Source organism: Myxine glutinosa, chromosome 12 (assembly GCF_964187855.1).
Source record: "Myxine glutinosa chromosome 12, kmMyxGlut1.1, whole genome shotgun sequence".
In the NCBI taxonomy this organism is placed as follows: Eukaryota; Metazoa; Chordata; class Myxini; order Myxiniformes; family Myxinidae; genus Myxine; species Myxine glutinosa.
In genome coordinates, this window is record NC_136272.1 from 87,183,019 (window position 1) to 87,203,666 (window position 20,648).

General features: G+C 45.1%; 1 protein-coding gene across 1 annotated transcript in view; it reads right to left on the bottom strand.

Moving 5' to 3' along the window:
• The window catches only part of LOC137418791 (sperm motility kinase X-like), a 55,998-nt gene extending 43,054 nt beyond the window's left edge, over window positions 1-12,944 (bottom strand). The window contains exons 1-5 of the mRNA XM_078766279.1: window positions 12,669-12,944; window positions 10,700-10,786; window positions 9,907-9,948; window positions 9,601-9,649; window positions 5,245-5,319 (exon numbers count right to left, since the gene is read on the bottom strand). Of these exons, the coding sequence (XP_078622405.1) occupies window positions 5,245-5,319; window positions 9,601-9,649; window positions 9,907-9,948; window positions 10,700-10,786; window positions 12,669-12,944 (529 nt within the window). The remainder of the gene's footprint in view (window positions 1-5,244; window positions 5,320-9,600; window positions 9,650-9,906; window positions 9,949-10,699; window positions 10,787-12,668) is intronic.
• Window positions 12,945-20,648: the final 7,704 nt, after the last annotated feature.

The window sequence follows — 20,648 nt, forward strand, 5'->3', positions numbered from 1 at the left end:
TGCCTCACACCTCGCTCGTCTTCACGCTGTTGAAACCAAAGCGTTCAGAATCATTGGAAACTCCCGCGATGAAGCCAACTCCAGGGCCTTTCACTCACTCACCGCAGGCAGGTTGGTGGTCTTTCCTTCTTCTACCGACTCTTCTCTGGCCTTGCCCCCCCCAGCTCTCTCTGGGCTCCGTCCCCCAAATATTCCTACAGGTCGCACAAGATCTGCCTGCAACCCTCTTATGGTTAAACTGCCAAAATCAAGACTCTCTGCTCACCTTCACTCCTTCAGTCCTCTTTTCTCCCGCCTCTGGAACAAGCTCCCTCACTCTCTTCAATCCCACTCCACCCTCCAGGTCTTTAAAACAGCTGTTCACCACCATCTCTTATCTTCCCCCATCCAAAACCTTGATCTTTTCCACCCCTGCTAATTTCACCCCAAATCCACTTTTTTGAAATACCAACTTCTGTCCTAGAAGTCCTTGGTGTCCTTGTGTGTTATACTTCTCCCACCCCCCCCCCCCCCTTCCCATGCCTCCTCCCCCCAAGCCCTCTCCCTCCCACACATCTCCCTGCTCTCAAATGTTATGTTTGTGTGCTTCCCCTTCTCTCCCCATCTTGTCTTCCGCTCCCTCTTTTTATACATCTTGTTTGTCTGGTTGATTTGTTTGTGAAATAAATGTTAGCTCTTTCACAAGCCTCGATTCAGTATACAAAAGAAAAGAAAAGGAAAAAAAAGCCGTTCACCTTGCCACGCACAAGTGCTGATCATCGACAGCCGGAACCATCGTAAACGCATGGTCGTAGACGACTCCCAAACTATTAACCGATTCACTCAACTTGATGCATCCCCTTTACCCAAAATGGAGGATATGGTTTGGGCGGTATATAAGTATAGAGTATTCAGCACGCTCGACTTAAGAAGTGAGCATCATCAGATTCCGATACGCACTGCTGACCGACCCTATAAGGCCTTCAAGTCTGGCCAGCAGTTGCATCAATTCCGTAGAATTCTGTTCGGAGTACAAACGGAGTGGTGTGCTTCCAGAGAGCTATAGACGAGATTTTGGCAAAGGAACAAGTGAAAGACGTATTCGTGTATGTTGATAAGGTGACCATTTGCGGTTTGAATCAAAAGGATTACGACTCGAACTTGCGTTGGTTTTTTGTTAGTGGCTCGTAAATACCGACTGACCTTCAATGAATCGAAACGTAGCTATTCTGTGGGAACCATAAATCTGTTGGGGGTACAAGGGGTCTGGAGGGGAGATAAGGCCCAATCCGGCATGCCTCCAGGCCCTACTCGACCTTACCCCTCCCGTTGAACATGCAACTTTAAGACGCACAATGGGACTATTTGCCCATTACAGCATGTGGGTCCCACAGTTCTCAGAGAAGATAAGACCCCTTGTGGGATACAAAACATTCCCGCTGCCCTTGCCCACGCTGATGGCGTTTCAACAACTAAAACGGGACGTCGCCAGCTCGGTCATAACTTCAATCGACGAAACAATCCCTTTTGTGGTGGAAACAGATGCGTCCGATTGCGCAGTCGCAGCGACATTGAGTCAGGGTGGCCGACCAGTGGCATTCTTCTCAAGGACACTGACTGATAGCGAGCAACGTGACTCCTCGATAGAAAAAGAGGCGTACTCCATGGTTGAATCAATCCGCAGGTGGAGACACCTCCTTCTAGGACAGTACTTCACAGTCATAACTGGTCAACAGTCCGTCTCATTCATGGATGATGGGAAGCATTCTCAAAAGATAAAGAACGAGAAGATTGCTCGGTGGCGCATAGAACTGGCTGACGATTGCTTTGAAATTAAGTACAGGCCGGGTCTGCACAACCACGCGGCTGATGCACTGTCTAGGCCCGTCTGTGCAGGGATGACCGTTGGCGACCTGCCAAATATCCACGCGGCGCTCTGTCACCCAGGCACGACGCGCATGGTCCACTTTGTTAGGAGTAATAACCTATCCTTCTCCGTGGATGAGACACATCACTTGTGCAAGACCTGCAGGGTTTGCGCAGAACTTAAACCAAGTTTCTACCAGCCGGCGGTGGGTACCCTCATACACCCGGGTAGACCATGGGAGCGCCTGAATGTTGACTTCAAGGCGCATCTGCCCGGTAATCGGTATGTGCTGACGATAGTGGACGAGAATTCGAGATTCCTGTTCGCATTTCCATGCGCTGACACGTCTTCCCTGTCAGTGATCCCTATTACTGATGTTCGGGTGTCCGGCATTCATACACAGTGACCGTGGGACTGCTTTTATGTCTCGGGAGCTGAAGCAATTTTTCCTTGAGTTTGGCAACGCCTCCAGCCATACCACCGCTGATAACCCCCGAGGGAACGGGTTATCGAAAGATACAACTGTGTTATCTGGAGGGCTGTCACGATGGCCTTGCGTACCAGTGGCTTGGCCCCGACCATGTGGGAGCGGGTGCTTCCTGAAGCACTGCATGCGATCCGCTCCCTGTTGTGCACCTCCACTAATGCCACTCCTCATGAGACTCTTCCGGTACCAACGTCACGGTTCTCGCGCTCATCCCTTACCCTCGGGGCTAGCTGAGCCTAGACCTGCACTACGAAAACGCATGGTCCGTCAAAGCAAATATGAACCGCTTGCTGACCATGCAGACATACTGGAAGCAAATCCACAATATGTGCACGTTGGATTGGCCGATGGCCAACAAACCACGGTACCACTTGGCATCTAGCACCTTGTGGAGAGATGGACGAAACAGAAGCTGACTCGACCACCCCCATCCGGCAAGACTCGAGCCCTGCCGAGGCTACTGGGGGTGACACGCTGCCTCGCAGTAAGAAATCATGTCTCCTTTGCCTCAGGCCGTGGACTTGTCGGGTTCTGATAGATCGCCGAGTGACGGAGAGCGGTCTATCCCTAGCACCCAGGGCTATGGAGATGACGGCGTGTACCACACGCGCGGGAGCCGGCTATGTCAACCTCCAACTCGTTTCGGTTTTGATTATTCCTATTAACGGTATTCTTAAGAGAGGGAGAATGTGAAGAATTGGACGATGGAAAGCCAGTTGCTGGTGTGATACACATAACTGTCTCATAGGGGTGGTCCCTGTGGAGATGGGTGGTTTTGTATATGTAACCAGCTGTGAGAGTGGGAGACTGCCATATTTGCTGCTATGACTCGTTGAGAGCTCGGTAAGTTATTAATTTGCTGCTTAGTAGTTTGCCTCATTTTAAATGTATTGGGTTGCCTTGTTTGTGTCATGTAGATTATTGACTAATGTTATGATCTTGTGTTATGTATAGATGCACATGGTCGATTGCAATAAAGCCTCCTTTCCTGTGAGGTCTCTGGCTCTACTTTCACAACAGAGAGAGAGAGAGAGAACTTTACTTTGGAGATTGCAGAAGAGCTTAGAGAAAGGGAAGGGTGAGGAGGACAAAAGGTTTGTTGGTGATGGAATGAGGCACAGTGAGGTGTTGTTTGAGGAGGGGCAGAGCAAAGTAGAAGGTGTTGTTTGAGGGGGGGGGGGGCAGAGCGAATTAGAAGGTCGAGGAGGTGGAGGTATGAGTTGGAAGGGAGAGGAAGCAGTGAGGAATCAGCTTTGAGGAGAAGGGGTGAGAGGGGAGAAAAATGGTGGGGAGAGATTTGAATGGGGGGATTGGATAGGAAAGGGGTGTGAGAGATGCGTTTTGAAGAGGAAGGGTGAGGGGGGAGATTTGAATGGAAGGAGTGAGGGGGGATTCTCGGAGGAGAGGGGTGAGGGGAGTTTAGAAAGTGTTGGACGATAAATGAAAAACGAACATTTATTGCAAACTGGGTTTCTTGCGATTTTCAAGTCAGGATCCGTTTGAAAAAGTTAGAGTAGCGGTGGAATGAAGGTAAGTTTAGAGAATGTAGAAAGGAAGAACAGTAAGAGATTGAATTTTTCTTGAAATGGAATGATTTGAAGAGGAAATTGAAGACAGCCTTTCAAAGAGGAAGAAAAAGAGTGTGTTGTAATATACAACTGAGTACAGGACTGCAAGGGGAAGTTTAAACATTTTAAAACAAAACCATGAGAACTATCTGGGAAAATTCCCTGAAGTGAGGGCGTAGATCTGAGAAAAAAAAAGAGAAAGTGTTCAATGAGTATGGTGAAAACGAGAATTGGAAAGGTGAGTATCGGCTGGAGAGGTAGAAGGAAAAGGAGATAAAAGGGGTGCTCACGCGTGGGGGAGGGAGCTGTGAGGAGAGAAGGAAATTATTATTTAGATTTTTTCCTTTTTTAGATTTAAGACTAAACAAAATGTAAGGTGTCCGGGGGAAGTAGGGGGTGAACAACACGATGGTTTGGTGAACCGACAACGCGACAGGAAGCCTCGAGAGACAGTCCCCACACGCGGCGCGAACAACAAAACGACTAATTACACACAAATTTGCACGAATACAAACCCATATCGCCGGAGGAACCGGAAGCGGTAACTGGTATTAAGTCTTTGAGGGGAGAATGTGATTGAATAGTTTCCGGAGGGCAATTGCAGAAATTGGAGAAAAGAGGAACAAAAAAATGGAGGTGTGTGTAAAGTGTGCACTTTAAGTTTAACCAGGAGGGGGTTACTGGAAAAACTTGTGTTGTGAAGGAAAGGGAGACTTATCAGTCTCTTCCAAGACACTGCCTTTTGACAGGTCGCATAAATGAGATGAGCCACCCCATCTGCCATGTTAGGAACTGACAATGTGTTTCAGCCTCATCACGTGATATGATAATTATTTTGAGAGCTTCTTATTTCACAGAAACCAAATCAGTTTGTGATGCTGCCACCTCATTACCTAAATGAGAGGTAGCCCAATCACAAACAGGTCTCCTGGATCCTGTGGACTATAAAGCTCTCAAGACGTCTCCATTGGACAACACAGACACTGTAGACTATGAGTTTAAGGAATTATTTGGAATGATGAAATCTGCAGCTCAGTTTCGAAGACAGCTTTGATATGTGATCCACGTCATGGCTGATGGTGAAGCCTATAAAGTCAAGAAACCCAACCACGTCCTGTGTTTGACCAGGAAAAACGATCAGTTGGTTGTTTTTTTACAATTGTGCCGGAGTGACAGAGTGACAGAGTGAAACTGAGATTTGTCAGAACTGAAAGAGATGGTCCAACAATCAGGACATCAAAATTCATGTTTACTAATTACAAACTCATTTTGCTACTCAAGTAAAAGTGGACATGATAGACACAAACAGTGGATTTTCAGCAAAATGATGTCAGAAACCTCACCTCCTTTCACATACTCCAAAACAAGGGCGACGCGGTGACTGTCTGGAAGTCTTATCGGGATGTCGAGCAACTTTACTGAAGGGAAATGAGATAGTGGAGCATCAGTTAATATGGCTTAAGAATCTTACCCAAAGTCAAACACCTTTTGCAACCGCAAAATTGTGTTTTATACTTCTCCCACACCCCCCCCCCCCCCCCCTTCCCACGCCTCCTCCCCCCAAGCCCTCTCCCTCCCACACATCTCCCTGCTCTCAAATGTTGTGTTTGAAATGTTGTGTGTTTGTTGTGCCCCCTTCTTTCCCCATCTTGTCTTCCGCTCCATCTTGCATCTTGCAGTGTCGTTTGCACATTTTTTTATGATGACAAGTTGTCAACAGGTGAGCCTCAACATAATCCTTTTAGTCCGGCAGCTAAGCTAAATATAGCATAACAATTGTGCATTTTGTGAGGAAAGCACCAAATTTGGCACACTAGTAGACTATCATATTATGAAAAGATCTGGATATTGGGCCATCTCAGATTCAGAGATTTGATTTTTGCAAGATTTGCAGATTTTGCAGATTTGCAAGCTGAGATTGCAACGCCAGGGACGGCCGACTCCTTCCTGCGAGCTGCCCACGTCACACACACACACAAGAAGAGCTCATCAAATCACTGCAGCGGCACTGCACATCCTGCAACACCGTGCGTATGAACGCCACTATGACATATGCTGATGATGCAGAAGACCTGCCTGAGTTCGAAGACTGGTGTCACCAGAGAGAAGACATTCCCAACTTTCAGTACTGGGCAACTGTGCTGGAACTAGAGATGTTGGTACTGGTCTACGTGTGTTCTCTGCGGCAGGCTTCATTCACGATGTACCTTGATGCCCTGACGGAACTGGTCCCATGGTTCCATGCCTTAGACCACACAGACTATGCCAGGTGGGTCCCTGTTCACCTGAGGGACATCGTTGCACTCCCAATGAAGCACCCAGATGTAGCCAGAGAATTCAGGGCTGGCAACTTCACTGTACAGAAGACGAAGAAGGTGTTCTCTTCGATCCCAATCGAATCGAAATCTTGCAAAAATCAAATCTCTGAATCTGAGATGGCCCAATATCCAGATCTTTTCATAATATGATAGTCTACTATGTGCCAAATTTGGTGCTTTCCTCACAAAATGCACAATTGTTATGCTAAGTTGCCCCACTATTTCACCATCACCATTCATGATCTTGTAGGTAAACATTTATCTGGGTAGTGTGTGTACAAATCACAATTCGTATCGAGTAGACTTAAGTTTAGGCAAACAACTGATCAGAATTCTTCCGAGAACGCGACATTTGGCGAACACACAACTCAGATGCGGTTGGCTCAGTATATTTGATTTACAGTGTGTTGGAATCTCATTCTTGATTACACAAAAGCAAATGAAAGTGAAACGCAAAGAGCTGATAAGAGGATCCGGTTTCCAGCAGCAGCTTCTCATCTTCTCTTCGCTTGTTTGGCTTCATGAAGCCTGGTGTTGGCTTCACCGTTAATGTTGCTGGCTGAAGATCTTCTGGCGTTGAATTTGAGCCCATATTACGCTGCTGAAATACCACAAAGTGGGTTGACTCAGCCTGTTATCCTTCAGACGTCGCAAAATGAGAACCGGCCTACAGGTAATAGGGGCAACTGCATCAGCGGCACAACCACAATTCTAGAAAGTGATGCAACCAGCAGCCACATGCTGCATACGAAACAACAACTCTTCCCATACTAGCTAAAAACCATCCTTTTTCAGCTTGTTCAGCATCTGTGTCCTCTTCCCCCTTCTCTCACTCTATCATCCATTAAGTGTCATCCTCTTGCCTCCATTACCCTGCTATCGGTGAAGTCCCAGTCTCATAGTGGGATCTGCACCCAGACTCAAGAACTCAAGTGTGCTTCCTATTAATTCAATGCACCATCCTGTCAAACCTCCAAGACAATTAATGTCTTTCTTGGTATTTGTGGTAAATTTTAGAGGTCTTTGAATGAAATAGAACTGCATTTAAATATCAATATGTACTGTATATTTTTTCTCGAAAACTAGTTGTTCAAGTCTGTGAGACATGAATTGTGATGATGGTCATTTTATTGCAAGTTATTTTCAATTTTGTTCAGAGATGTCAGGATAAAGAAGAAGACCCACTCATTTTTGGCTTCAGACATTGAAAACTTGGACAACAGTGGCCTCCGTAATTATTAAATGGAACAAGATTGGAAACAACCATGACTCTTCCGAGAGCTGGCCGACCGGCCAAACTGAGCAGTCGGGGGAGAAGGGCCTTGGTAAGAGAGGTGACCAATAACCCGATGGTCACTCTGTTTTGAGCTCCAGAGATCCTGTGTGGAGATGGGAGAAACTTCCAGTAGGACAACCATCACTGTAACACTCCACCGATCTGGGCTTCATGGAGAGTGGCCAGACGGAAGCCTCTCCTCAGTAAAAGACACATGCCACTGTGCTCTTTGGAACCTTCAATGCAGCAGCAATTGTTTTGCAGGCTTCCCCAGATCTGTGCCTCGACACAATCCTGTCTTTGAGCTCTGCAGGCAGTTCCTTCGACCTCATGGCTTGGTTTTTGCTCTGATATGCATTGTCAGCTGTGAGACCTTGTATAGACAGGTGTGTGCCTTTCCAAATCATGTCCAATCAATTGAATTTATCACAGGTAAACTCCAATCAAGGTGTAGAAACATCTCAAAGATAATCAAGAGAAATGGGAGGCACCTGAGCTAAATTTCAAGTGTCATCGCAAAGGGTATGAATACTTCTGTCAGTGACATTTCAGTTTTTTCTTTTTAATAAATTTGCAAAACTTTCTAAAATCCTGTTTTCTCTTTGTCATTATGGGGTATTGAGTGTAGATTGATGAGAGAAAAAATTAATTTAAACGATTTCAGCATAAGGCTGCAACATAACAAAATGTGAAAAAAGTGAAGGGGTCGGTCTGAATACTTTCTGAATGCACTGTAAGTACTTGTAAAATCGATTATATTTGGAATTATAACCTTAACTTATAAGCAATTGACTGATTTTCCAACTGCCCGGATCATCAGCTGGGCACCGATTTTCATTGAGGCATTGATCCTTTCAGCCAGAACCTCTCCAAACGAAACGACAGATCCACAACCCTGGCCGCAGGTCCACATCACAAGATTACTCAACATCAATGGAATAAGACTGCTGCAAGCTTTCGTCATTTATCTCGATCCTGAGCTACATTCTGTGCCTCACACCATGATGGACCCAACTCCTCCAGATCAGTTGCCATAGTCCTTCGCCAAGTTGTTTTTGGCCTGCCTGGTTCCCTACTTCCTGGCACTGTCCATCCGAAAGCAACATTGGGGATTCGGTCAGGGGACATTCAAACCATGTAGCTAAGCCATTGGAGGCGGCGACACTAAATTTCAAGGGCATTCTGTGGCAACCAGTTTTTTCATGCAAGTCTTTGTTGGATATCTTATTTAGCCAGAAGATGCCGCACATTTTCGATAGGCATCCATTGTGGAAAGATTCACCATGCCCACATCTGACTTAATTACCCGCCAGCACTCAGAGCTATACAGATAAACAGACTTGACATTGCTGTTATAAAGTCTTATCTTTGTTTTCAGGCTGTACTGCTTCGACTTCCAGATAGATTGGCGTTGAGTGATTGCATTACAAGCTTTTTGGAGTCTTGCCTTGATGTCTTTCTTGGCTCGATTGACTTTGCTGATTAGACTGCCTCGGTATGTAAACTCATCTACAGTCTCTCGGGCTTCCCCATTTACAGTAATAGATGCAGGAGGTACGGTGTTGATGTTCATCACCTTGGTCTTGGTGGTATTGATATTAAGATCTGTCCTTCTCGCAAAGCTTGCTCGCCTGTCAGTTTGTCCTTGCAAATACGTGTCCCTTGATGACAAAACAGCTAAATCGTCAGCAAAGTCCAGATCTTCAAGTTGGGTGGAAAGGGTCCATTGGATGCCTCCAGGTCTACCGGATGTGATGTTCCTCATGATCCAGTCGATTGTAATCAGAAAGTGGATAGGTGATATGATACAACATTGGTGAACTAAAGACTCTACCAGGAACCACTGTGATAAGTAGGTGCTCAGGATGACAATGTATTCAAGGTGGTTGAAGAATTTGCTTATTAGAGTGATCATCTTCTGTGTAATTCCATAACATCTCAGTATTTTCCACAGGCTTGCTATATAAACATGATCACATTCATTCTTCAAGTCAATGAAATTGATATTAAGAGGTGCATTTCATTCAAAGCATTCATATTATTATTAAATAAATATATTATATTGCAATCAAACTTCAATACGTTTGAGTGAAATCCATACTTACCAATGTTTTCGTGATGAAGCTTCGTTAATATGTATGCTTCATGCAACATCTGCAAAAGAAAAAAGAAAAAAAAAGGAGAAAACAAACGGAAAATTATACAAATTCCTTCAATAAGCTGGAATCAGGTTGTCACCCCCATCACAATAACCACAAGATTGTAACTCACACAGAGATGCACGGCCTCAGGAGCCAAGAGACAAAGATATATCACAGACAAAGATTCTACCAGGACAGTTCAGAGGTAAGTTAAACTGTGTTCATTCAACAGTTAAAAACACCACTATCTCAATATAAACACAAACTTACCATTGGTCCATCATCCACAAATTTTGCCAACTTCAAAGCAACCTGAAAGAGGCGACAAGAGATCATATTACAACATCTCAGTTACAATATGGGAAAATGAGTAAAATATATGATATTGGTGTGTGGTGATGCACAATTATTATATCTGTTTATACTGAAGTCAATGTCGGAGATAAATTATAGAAAGAAACAACTTCACACAGACGGACGATAAAAAGGGGAATAGGTAAACGATTACATCAACACACCACAAGTGAATCTAGTCGAGTGCTAAGAATTGGAAGAAGGACAAACATTGAGGTACAAGGGATGAGGGAGTAGAAGGGGGTGAGGGGCAGTGATGGACATCAAAGTGTAAATTGGGGAAAAAAATAAAATAAAAATCAATGGTAGGAATGAAGAAGCCACCTCAAGTTTGCATCAAGGGGTTTTCCACATTATTTTTGGTGAAATTTGTGACACACAACCATCATCTGTCACAGATTACACATTATTTGTTCATTGCAATCACATCTATGATGTAATCTTCTCCACGTGATGTGGGCCCTGCAAGTCAAAAGAAAAAGCATCGTTCATCTCATCAGAAATAAAGATAAATTCAGATGCAGGAGAATTTCCCGATCCCTTTGCTCTCATCCTTCTTCCATGTGTCTCCCCGTTGTTTCCCTCTGCACTGCTTGCTTTCTGTATTTTCCACCGTGTTCAGTTCTTTGTTCTATTTAATTCTCCCGTGAGCTGTTCCATCTCCCAGAAAGTTAAATGAAGAAACAGGAAGTATATCACAAGCTTGTACCTCTTTTGCGGAGATGACATTCGTTGCTTGGTAAACGAATCCAAAACCTCCTTCTCCAATTTTGGAGATAACCTTCCACATCCCGACCTGAAAACAAAGGCACAAATAAAGCTTCACAACAGTGCTTCTGAAATGAAATAGAAACAAGAAAGAGTAATCAGAGATTGCAGACACTCGCCATGACATGTTTTAGTGGTTTTTAAGGCTATTGTGTTCAAACAAATATGGCGGCCGTACCACATGACCTTTGGCGTCATCTTTTATTTTTCTCCACAAAGTTATCCCCAGATAATGCTCAAAAAATTTCATCTTGATCGGATGAACTTTTGTACTTGTCAAATTATGACGTCATAGTGGAGACACCGATGACATCATCATTCACATATTGTTATGTTTATGGGGGGGGGGGGTGGGGGTAGGTGAAAGAATTCCATAGGAGAGGTATCATTGTATAGGAAGCAGCATGGACCATGTGATGAGCAGGAGATTTTAGATGTCATAAGTAGAGAAAACGTAGCTGAAGGTTGTTTAAATGTTCATCACACGAGGGGTGGTGACGTGCTAATTATCTCTAGGGTTTAAGGTTAGTTTTCCACTGTGCGTCACACCCTCTGTAAATTTTCCCTAACATTTTTGCTGACATGGCTGGCCATGTAAATCAACCCTTAAATTGCAACAACCCTGGCAAAAGCCAAGCAGGGCCGGCGATGTGATCCCGGCCGAAATGAGCCTGCCCTCATGGAGCTAATAAGGCAAAAGACCCGGCCAGTAGAGGCGGAGAAGTCCAGCAGGCCATGCCCCGAGGTACGCGATTGGCCTGTAGGATATGGGCAGGGCGAACTGAGAGGGACGTTCAATGATTGGCTCTCAGCAGTGAGGAAGAAGAGTGCGCGTCTGCTGCTCGGGATCGGAGAAGAAGGCTTCGCCATCTTTTGTCCGTGTGCTGAAAGAGAGCGGTGTGCTGGTTATCTTGGTATTCCCATGAGGGAGAGCGGTTTTTCTGGACCAGCGTGAGAGAGGTTTTGGTGGCTGTGGTGCTCTTCGGAGGCAGAGGCGGCCACGTCCGAGGCAGTGGAGGAGAAAGGAGGCCATCCTCATGAGTTTGCCACTGGCTCAAAAGCAAGTGCCTTTGACGAGTGGCGCTGCCGCCATTTTGAGCTTCCCACAAGGGAAGCTTTCAACATCATCACCACCACCAATCTCAAAAGGGCCATTTGGGACACAGATAAGTGCCGGCACACAAAGGGATTTTATTTTCCCCTGTGTGTTGTGTGAATCAGTGTGTGGAGGCATCACACAATAGGGCATTAGTTTTACCAAAACATTTATTTCGTCCACGTTTTATTTTCATTAAACCATTGTGTTGCATTTTACTGTCGTGCTTATTTGTTGTTGTTTCGGAATAAACCCGTGTGTTCCATTCAGTTAAACATCTCACATCTCTTCATTCCTGTGCATGCCAAAAATAACCGTCATCATCGGGAGGTCGCCTCACAGTTAAAGCTGGTTCGACCATCCATCTCGGCTGATATTATTCGCCAGAGACACAACAATATCGTCGAGTGGATGGCTCTCAGATAAGGCAGAGCGTCCACGGAAGGAATCGAGCTTAATGAGGTGTTTCCAATTCAATGGCGGATCATACACGAGCAGGGGGGTTGGGGGAGAATGCCGCGGCTTACCTGATGGTCCGACGATGTCTTCACCCTATGGAAATTAACTCAACCCGAGACAGTGTAAAATGTACAAACAGAAGGAATATTTATTGCAGAACCCGCGAACAATGAAAAACGGCGATAAAAAAATGTCCTAAATTGGGATGCCGCACACCTCACTTCAAATACACACAATGGAAAGGATAATAAAATTAACGTTTCGTCGTGTTGTGTATGTGAGCTTATCTGTGTCTGGATGTAGCGTCCGTCAGGAATCGTCCAGGCTCCAGTGTTCACGCTCCCCCAGGCCTCACCGAGCACCGGTCGAGCCCGCTCAGCGGCAAGCCTCGCTCTCCTGTGAAAGCCAGGGAGGATAATCGATGGCGCTCCAACGTTTCCCTGACGTCCGTCGTAATGCAGGCAATTCGCAGCTCGCAAAGGAAAGGTCCAACCAGGAATGAAAGGTAAAAGCAGAAGGGAGGTCTGGGCAGGAAAAGCAGCCAAAGCGAGAAGGACAAAGGGAAGAGCTCAGAATGCCGGCGAGCGAGAGGTTTTACTGGTGGTCTTCTGACATCAGCTCTCCTCTCCATCAACCAGTGCGTCGTTTTCTTGTCCCCTTTCGCGCCTTTACACTTCACCGGCGCTTCTCCTCCAATCAACGCACCGCTTCTTCGTGATGCTTTTGCGCCCTATGCACTGATTGGCTGTCGTGTCATGGGTCAGTGGCCAGTCCGTGTGGCACGTCCCTCACCTTCCTGCTCTCCAATCACGGGGAAGCTTTCTGCCTCTCCCCCAACCAATCACAAGTCCCCCCCCCCCCCCTACTCTGCCAATCGGTGGTCTCGTTGTTACTCGCCCCTCACCCTCGTCAATCAAGAGCTCTCCTGGGCGTGGCTCTCGGCCTGCCTGTGCAATGTCTGCTTGCCATGCAAGCTGGTGATGCGGCTGGCTGCGGCTCCATTGGTGGTGCCCCGAACCGGCTTCCTGTTGGTTCTTCCGGTCAGTCAATGTAAGAGGGGAGTTAATTAATTACAGTCATGCGTCGCTTTACGTCCGTCCAAAAAACGTCCGATCGCTTAAACGTCCGTGGCCCATAAAAATAAGAAAATAATGGGGATTAAAAAAACCCATTCAGACAACGGGACGCAGCGGACATAAGTGGCCTTAGAGCGGGTGCGCTCACGCATGCATCACGTGTTCTTAAACAAAATATATTGTGCTGCCAGGCGTATGATGATACAGTACAGTAACTATACTGTATATCCATAATATGTTTTGATCGATATAAGAAATGCCGATGTTACTGGTTTATGTTTTTTGGCTATTGTAGTGTACAGTACTTTTAATTTGATTTCCTTACTTACGAAATAAAAAGTTTACAAACTGTATAACAGTGCATGCTTGGTTTTGCCTCGTCGGCAGCGCCGCAGCATCATCAGCATCCAGTCTTGATTACCCCCGCGTATCGTGAGCATTATTCCATTGTCTTTACATTTGATTTCATTAAAATCAATCCACCCTAAAGTTAATCATGGGTCCCCAACGCAGAGCAACCAGCCCTAGTGGTAGCAGTAGCACGAAACAATGCAAAAGCATTGATTTGGAGGAGAAGCAGAAAATAATAAGACAGCGTGAGGGCGGCAAATCTGTGAATGCTATCGCACGTGATTTCGGCATGTCGCACTCTACGATCACGACGATAATGGAAAACAAAGAAGATTCTTCAAGTGGTAAAAGGATCGGCTTCAATTGATGGCAACAAGATTGACCAAGTTTCGAGAGGGACCGATATCGAATATGGAAAATATGCTGATGACCTGGATTGAAGACCAGATTCAAAAGCGAGTCCCACTCAGCACACTAACCATCATGGCCAAAGCAAAAAGTTTGTTCGAGATGTTGAAGCAACAAGCAGGAGCCGACGATGACAAAGAGTTTTCCGCAAGCTCTGGCTGGTTCAAGCGCTTCAAACATCGCTATGGGCTTCATAACGTGAAAGTCAGCGGCGAGTCGGCGAGTGCGGATTCTGCAGCAGCAGCGGAATTTATCGATAGCTTGGACAAGCTTATCGTCGAGGGAGGATATTTGCCCCAGCAAATAATTAATATGGATGAAACCTCCTTGTGTTGGAAGAGGATGCCCGAAAGGTCATTCATACACAAGGAGGCCAAGTCAATGCCAGGCTTTAAGGCATTCAAGGACCGAGTGACTGTGATGTTGGGGGGGGGGGGGGGGGTTGTGAGTGTTGCCGGATTCAAGTTGAAACGTTTTGTGGTGTGGCATAGCGTGAACCCCAGGGCTTTTTTAAATATCAACAAACATACGTTGCCAGTGTATTATAGAGCCAACCAAAAGTCATGGATGACGCAAGCATTGTTCCAGGATGCCCTTCTCAACTGCTATGCTGGTGATCTCGAAAGATACTGCATAGAAGAAGGGGTAGAGTTCAAAATTTTGTTGATTTTGGACAATGCTCCAGCTCCCGCCCCCACGCCCCTTCATTGGTGACCTCCACCCTAACATCAAAGTGGTTTTCCTGCCACCGAATACCACCTCTGATTCAGCCTGTGGATCAAGGGGCTATTGCAGCTTTCAAGTCCTACTATCTCAGGTGGACCTTTGAAATGGCTATTTCTGCAATGGGGGATGACAAGAAGACACTGAAGGAGTTTTGGAAAGAATATAACATGTACCACTGAATCAAGAACATTGCTTGGGCCTGGAATGATGTCACAAAGCAATGTATGAACGGAGTGTGGAAAAAAAGTCCAGAAGAGATATGTGAACGATTTCAAGGGTTTTGAAACGGACGCATAACTTGTCTTAAGTGCTCCTCCCCGACCCCCTGGTCATGGTGTACCTCCGAACCCCGAGAGGAGCCACAGCAGAAAAATGTGTTATTCTGTGTATCAAAGATCAATGGAGAAGCCACCCCAATTGTTACTCACAAACAAATATTGTATTAAGATCACACAAGAATAACAGCACAACAACAATAGTATTCCAAAGTACAATCACAATGTCCTATGATGGTACTATCAGTTTTGCAATATATAACTCACTGTGCTCCAAGTGAGTGAAACAAGAACATTCCCCAATGTCTCTTATTCCCAGCTTCAAAACGAAGTTGATTCGCTCCAGTGATCGCCAGAACGAGGTCCAATCGAGACCAGAATCCCGTGCGGATGGCAAGCCCAGATACACAGCCGTAGCTGTACAAAGGCGCCCTCAAGGCGACTGGAGAATCCAAAGGCGCCCTACAGGTGACTGAGAGATCACACCCTCTGGTATGGACGAATTAACCTTCAAAAAGCCACGTCACACACACACGCCCCAGATCAACGTCTGAATGCGGTGGAGATGGTCGAAAAGAGACGAAACCGCGAGCGAAGCACAAGTCCTGCGCGAGTCAAAATAGCCGACGACCCGCTCTTGAGACGGGACGGCCCGGCGATAATTCTCTTCGGAATCCACCGCCAAAAACCTGACACGCAGGTTGATCGGTCACAGCGATGACAACTTTGTCGCAGGAATTCCTTTCCCGGAAACCCGAAAGTTCGCTAGTGACTCTTGCTCGCCAACGTTCGCCTCAGAACGCAGAGCGACTCGGCTTTCTTGTCCGACTCCCTCGCTCCGCCCCCTTTTTCTCCTCTTCCTCTTCCTCGCCGTCCGGTTCCTGTTTCATTGAAAACCTTAACTTTTAACTTTTTTAAATAGAAATATCTATTCCCTTTAAATGACAACAATAATAATACATGGAATCAGAAATGTTTCAAGTGGATGAAAACCCCAACAACAGAAGTGACGAATCCGTAACACTTCCCCCCCCATAAAGAAAGAAAGTTTGAACATAGTGAAAACTTTCTTTGTAGGCAAAACTCTCCCAACAAACAAAAGTAAACTCACACCAAAATCATCAATTCTCGTGAGCAACGATATAATCAATATTTCCCAAAAATAAAGCAACAAAACTTCAAACAACCTACAGAGATTTCCAAAGTTAGTTCACTCTGGACAAAGCATCAGCAACGACATTATCCCTGCCCTTTACATGCTCAATCTCCAAGTTGAACTCCTGCAAAGCGAAACTCCATCTCATCAACCTCTGCTTTTTTTTTTGATTTTTTTTTTTTGGAATGAAGCTTAAGGGGTTGTGCAACTCCACAGCACTCTTTTAAGGAGGCCGAGCTGCGAACCAGGTTTCATGGTGGTTGGGTGGTAAGGCCTGGAAGTATTCACAAAATGGACGCCTTTAGGAACATGGAGTTCACTGTTAATCCGTGTAGGAATCTTGGCTCGGCTGCTCCGCAGCATTCAGTGCTTCAAACTCATCCTAACTTTCATAATAATCACGGTTGGAGCGCTTGTCGCTGTAGTCACGTGAATAGCGGTCTCCTTCTCAGCCACTACCCTGATAATCATCCCTTCGGGAGCTATAGCCACCCCTGAATCTACCTCCACGTTTTCCTCCTCTGTAGCCCCCCTCGACACCCATGGCCTGCCTTCTCTACTATTAAGGTCCGACCATCCAAATCCTTGCCATTCAAATCCTTTTCTGCATCTTTGGCATCATTGGTGTTTTCAAACGTGACAAAGCCAAACCCTCTTGACTTTTGCGTCTCCCTGTCTTTTATCAGCCGCACTTCCAAGAGTGGTCCATATTGTCCGAAGAAAGAGTCCAGAACAACTTCCCTTGTTCTGAAGTTCAGTCCACCTACAAAGAGCTTGCCAACATTGCCTCCATCCATGACTTATGTGTGCTGACACTTAGTTTCAGGGTACTTGACAAGAAGTGTCTGTGCAAAGCGTGACGTCAGTACCTTCCTCTTCTCTGCAGAGCGCTTCCTACCCATAGCACGAGTCGTGGTACAGGATGGAAAGATACCCGGAATCTCCTGCTCTAACAGTGCAGCGTTATTTTCCATACTAGGCTTCTCAACAAACATTGGATTACCAGAAACTCGACCACCGGCCAAATCATTCCTGATAACCAAAGATATTCCCACTACAGGTAGAGTGGCTTGTAACCCCACGGTGACCGGTCCTGACACCAAATCAGACTTCAAATGGATGACATGAAGTGGGGCTTTAACACAGCCACCAACCCCCTGTAAAAGAACACTAACACCAGTTGCCATCTTCTCTGACAATGGCAAAATGCCCTCAAGCATCAAAGATTGATGTGCTACTGTGTCCCTCAATACCCTAACAGGTCTCTGGTTAGTCAAGTTTCCATCCAGTGACACAAACCCCTCCAAAATAAAAGGTTTGTAACGCTCTTGAACAAGGTCGTTCTGTGATGCCGTAACTTTGGCATGGGAACCTTCACAAGGCACTGTCCGCCAAGGATGATTTCTCGCATTTGCCAATGCATTCGGAGTTGTACTACTGTACTAGTCTGACTCCGCTCCTGATTTTTCCTTTCCAGGGCATGACATTGGGACATCAAGTGTCCAGGTTTCTTGCAAAAAGCGCAAGTAGGCCCAGAGGAAAAACTCGTGGTCTGCCTCGAGCCCCCCGGAAGATAAGTCTGTTTTGGAACTGTAGTCTTCTGATCCCTAAAAGTCGCGGTATCAGATTTGTCCTCATAGTCATCTCTAGGCCGCCCCCATGAATATTCGTTCTCCGCACTGGATGTACCATAACTCCCCTGGCGAACTCTAGACGGGAAGTTAGGTTTGTAGAACCCCATCCTGTGTGTCAAGGCAGAGTCATCGGCCACGGTTGCTGCCTCATACAACTCTGGTACCTTCTTTTCCTCCAGATGTACTTTAATGCCCTCGTGGACACACTGTTTGAATTCTCCACCAAGATCAATTGTCGCAACAGTTTGAAGTCTTTCCCAATCCCTTTCAAATCACACCACTGATCAAACATGGTTTCCTTCATTCTGGCAAACTCCACATGGGTCTCACTCTCCCTCTTCCTGGCATTCCCGAATTTTTGCCGGTAAGCTTCAGGGACCATTTCATAGGCTTTGAGAATGGCTTTCTTCACTTCCTCATAATCGATACATTTGTGAATCGGTAAAGCCGAAAATATATCTTGAGCTTTATCCACCAGAACACTTTGCACTAACATAGTCCAGGACACCACAGGCCATTTTAGCATTTGAGCCACTTTCTCAAAGTGTGAAAAAACTTGGCGACCTCCTTTTCATTGAAGGGTGGAACCAGCCTCACATGCTTACCAACATCCCAGGTGTTCTGACTAGTTGTCAAACCAGCCGGCATGGATGCTACTTCTCCCCGTTCTCCCATTAATTCCAGCTCCTTGAGTTTAACTTCCTTCTGATACTCCATGTCACGTTCCTTTAACTCCCTTTCGGCTCTCCTTTCCTCTGCTCTTTCCTTTTTGTACACCGCACATTTCCTATGCCATCTCCAGGCATTGCAAATCGTCATTGCTGGGCACCGAAGGGGGTTCGGCAGTGACACACGCTGAAAGGGAGTACTCAGTTTTCACTATGGTTGTTTTCTTTCTTGTTTGTTTGTTTGTTTGTTTGTTTGTTTGTTTGTTTGTCCGGGCGATATCTCAGCCATCCTTTGAGCTGGGGAGCTGAAATTTCGGCACAATAGTGAGCAAGTCCTTTGTCAAAAACGCTATTTTTGTTTTTTGATTAATCAAATAATTGAGGAGTTATTTAATTATTAGCGATTAATGAAGTACTTATTTAATTAATCAAATTTCCCTTCTCTTCTGACAATTAACTCAGGCACCCTTTGAGTTAGGAAGCTGATATTTGGACATGCCAATGACCAGGTGATTTGGCTGCAAAGACTATTTTTGATTTATTAATTAATCAATTTATCAATTAATCGATTAATTATTTAATTATTCGATTCATGACGAAAAAACAAATGTTTTTTTAAGTTACAGATTCTGATGAAATAGTGGTGGTTTATGTGTTCTCTGACCGAATTGATTAATAATTTAATTTTTTAATGATTATTATTTATTTATTTTCATTATTAATCATTTATTTATTTTCTTTCTCATTTGGCCAATATCTCAGGCACCTTTTGAGCTGGGAAGCTAATATTTGGACATGACAGTGACCAAGTGATGTGGCTATCAAGGATATTTTTGATTTATTGATTAATTATTTCATCGATTAATTATTTAATTATTAATTGATTAATTAATTATTGATTAATCAATTAATTATTTAATTTTTTATTAATGACTTATTTAATTACATTTCTAAAAGATACATCTTCGGATGAAGCACAAGTGGTTTAGTTATGCTATTAGCCAATTGATTAAGAAAATATTTTGTGATAATCTTTTATTGATTTTAATTATACAATTAATCAATCAATTAGTGCACACCTCTCCCTCCCAATGCAGCCTCAATGAGCTGCACTGCGGTATTGCCGGGCGCCTGAGGCGCCCCGGCAATGCCGCGCTGCAGGATATTTAATTATTTGGCATGGGGGCGGTGTACTTTGAATGTATCTGTACTTGTCTCTTCTTTCTTCGAGTTCCCTTTCAGTTCTCCTTTCCTCTGCTCTTCTCTCCTCAGCTTTCCATTCCAACTCTTTTCACCTTTCCTGGCTCTGCAGTTGCATCTCCATTTTCCGGAGCTCCACATCTTCTTTTTCCTCGGGTAACCAATCCCGGGCTACCTCTGTCCATGCTCCCTGTCCCACCAGAGATTCTACCACAAATGTCTGCATCTCTGCTTTCTTCATTTTAGCTCGGACCTCCAAGTTAAAATGTTTGGCCAATCTCAAGAGTTCCGATCTTTTTAACGCTCGGAACTGTGCCTCATTAGGGGATGCCACAAACGTTTCTGCATCAAACACCATGGTGACTATTGGTTAGCACCTGTTAACCTTCACAGAAAAATTCCCAAATTTTTTTGAAAAATTTGGGAATGTTAGAAAAATTCCAAATTTGGGAATTCTGGGAATGTTAGGGAATTCTATCCCGGACGAATGTTATGAGGGAATTTAATCCCAGACGGGCCCCCAATTTCTGTTACGTACTCCTCCCCGACCCCCTGGTCACGGTGTACCTCCGAGCCCCAAGAGGAGTCACGGCAGAAAAATGTGTTATTCTGTGTGTCAAAGATCAATGGAGAAGCCACGCCAATTGTTAATCACAAACAAATATTGTATGAAGATCACACAAGAATAACAGTACAACAACAAAAGTATTCCAAAGTACCATCACTATGTCCTATGATGGTACCATCAGTTTTGCAATATATAACTCTCTGTGCTCCAAGTGAGTGAAACAAGAACATTCCCCAATGTCTCTTATTCCCGGATTCAAAACGAAGTTGATTC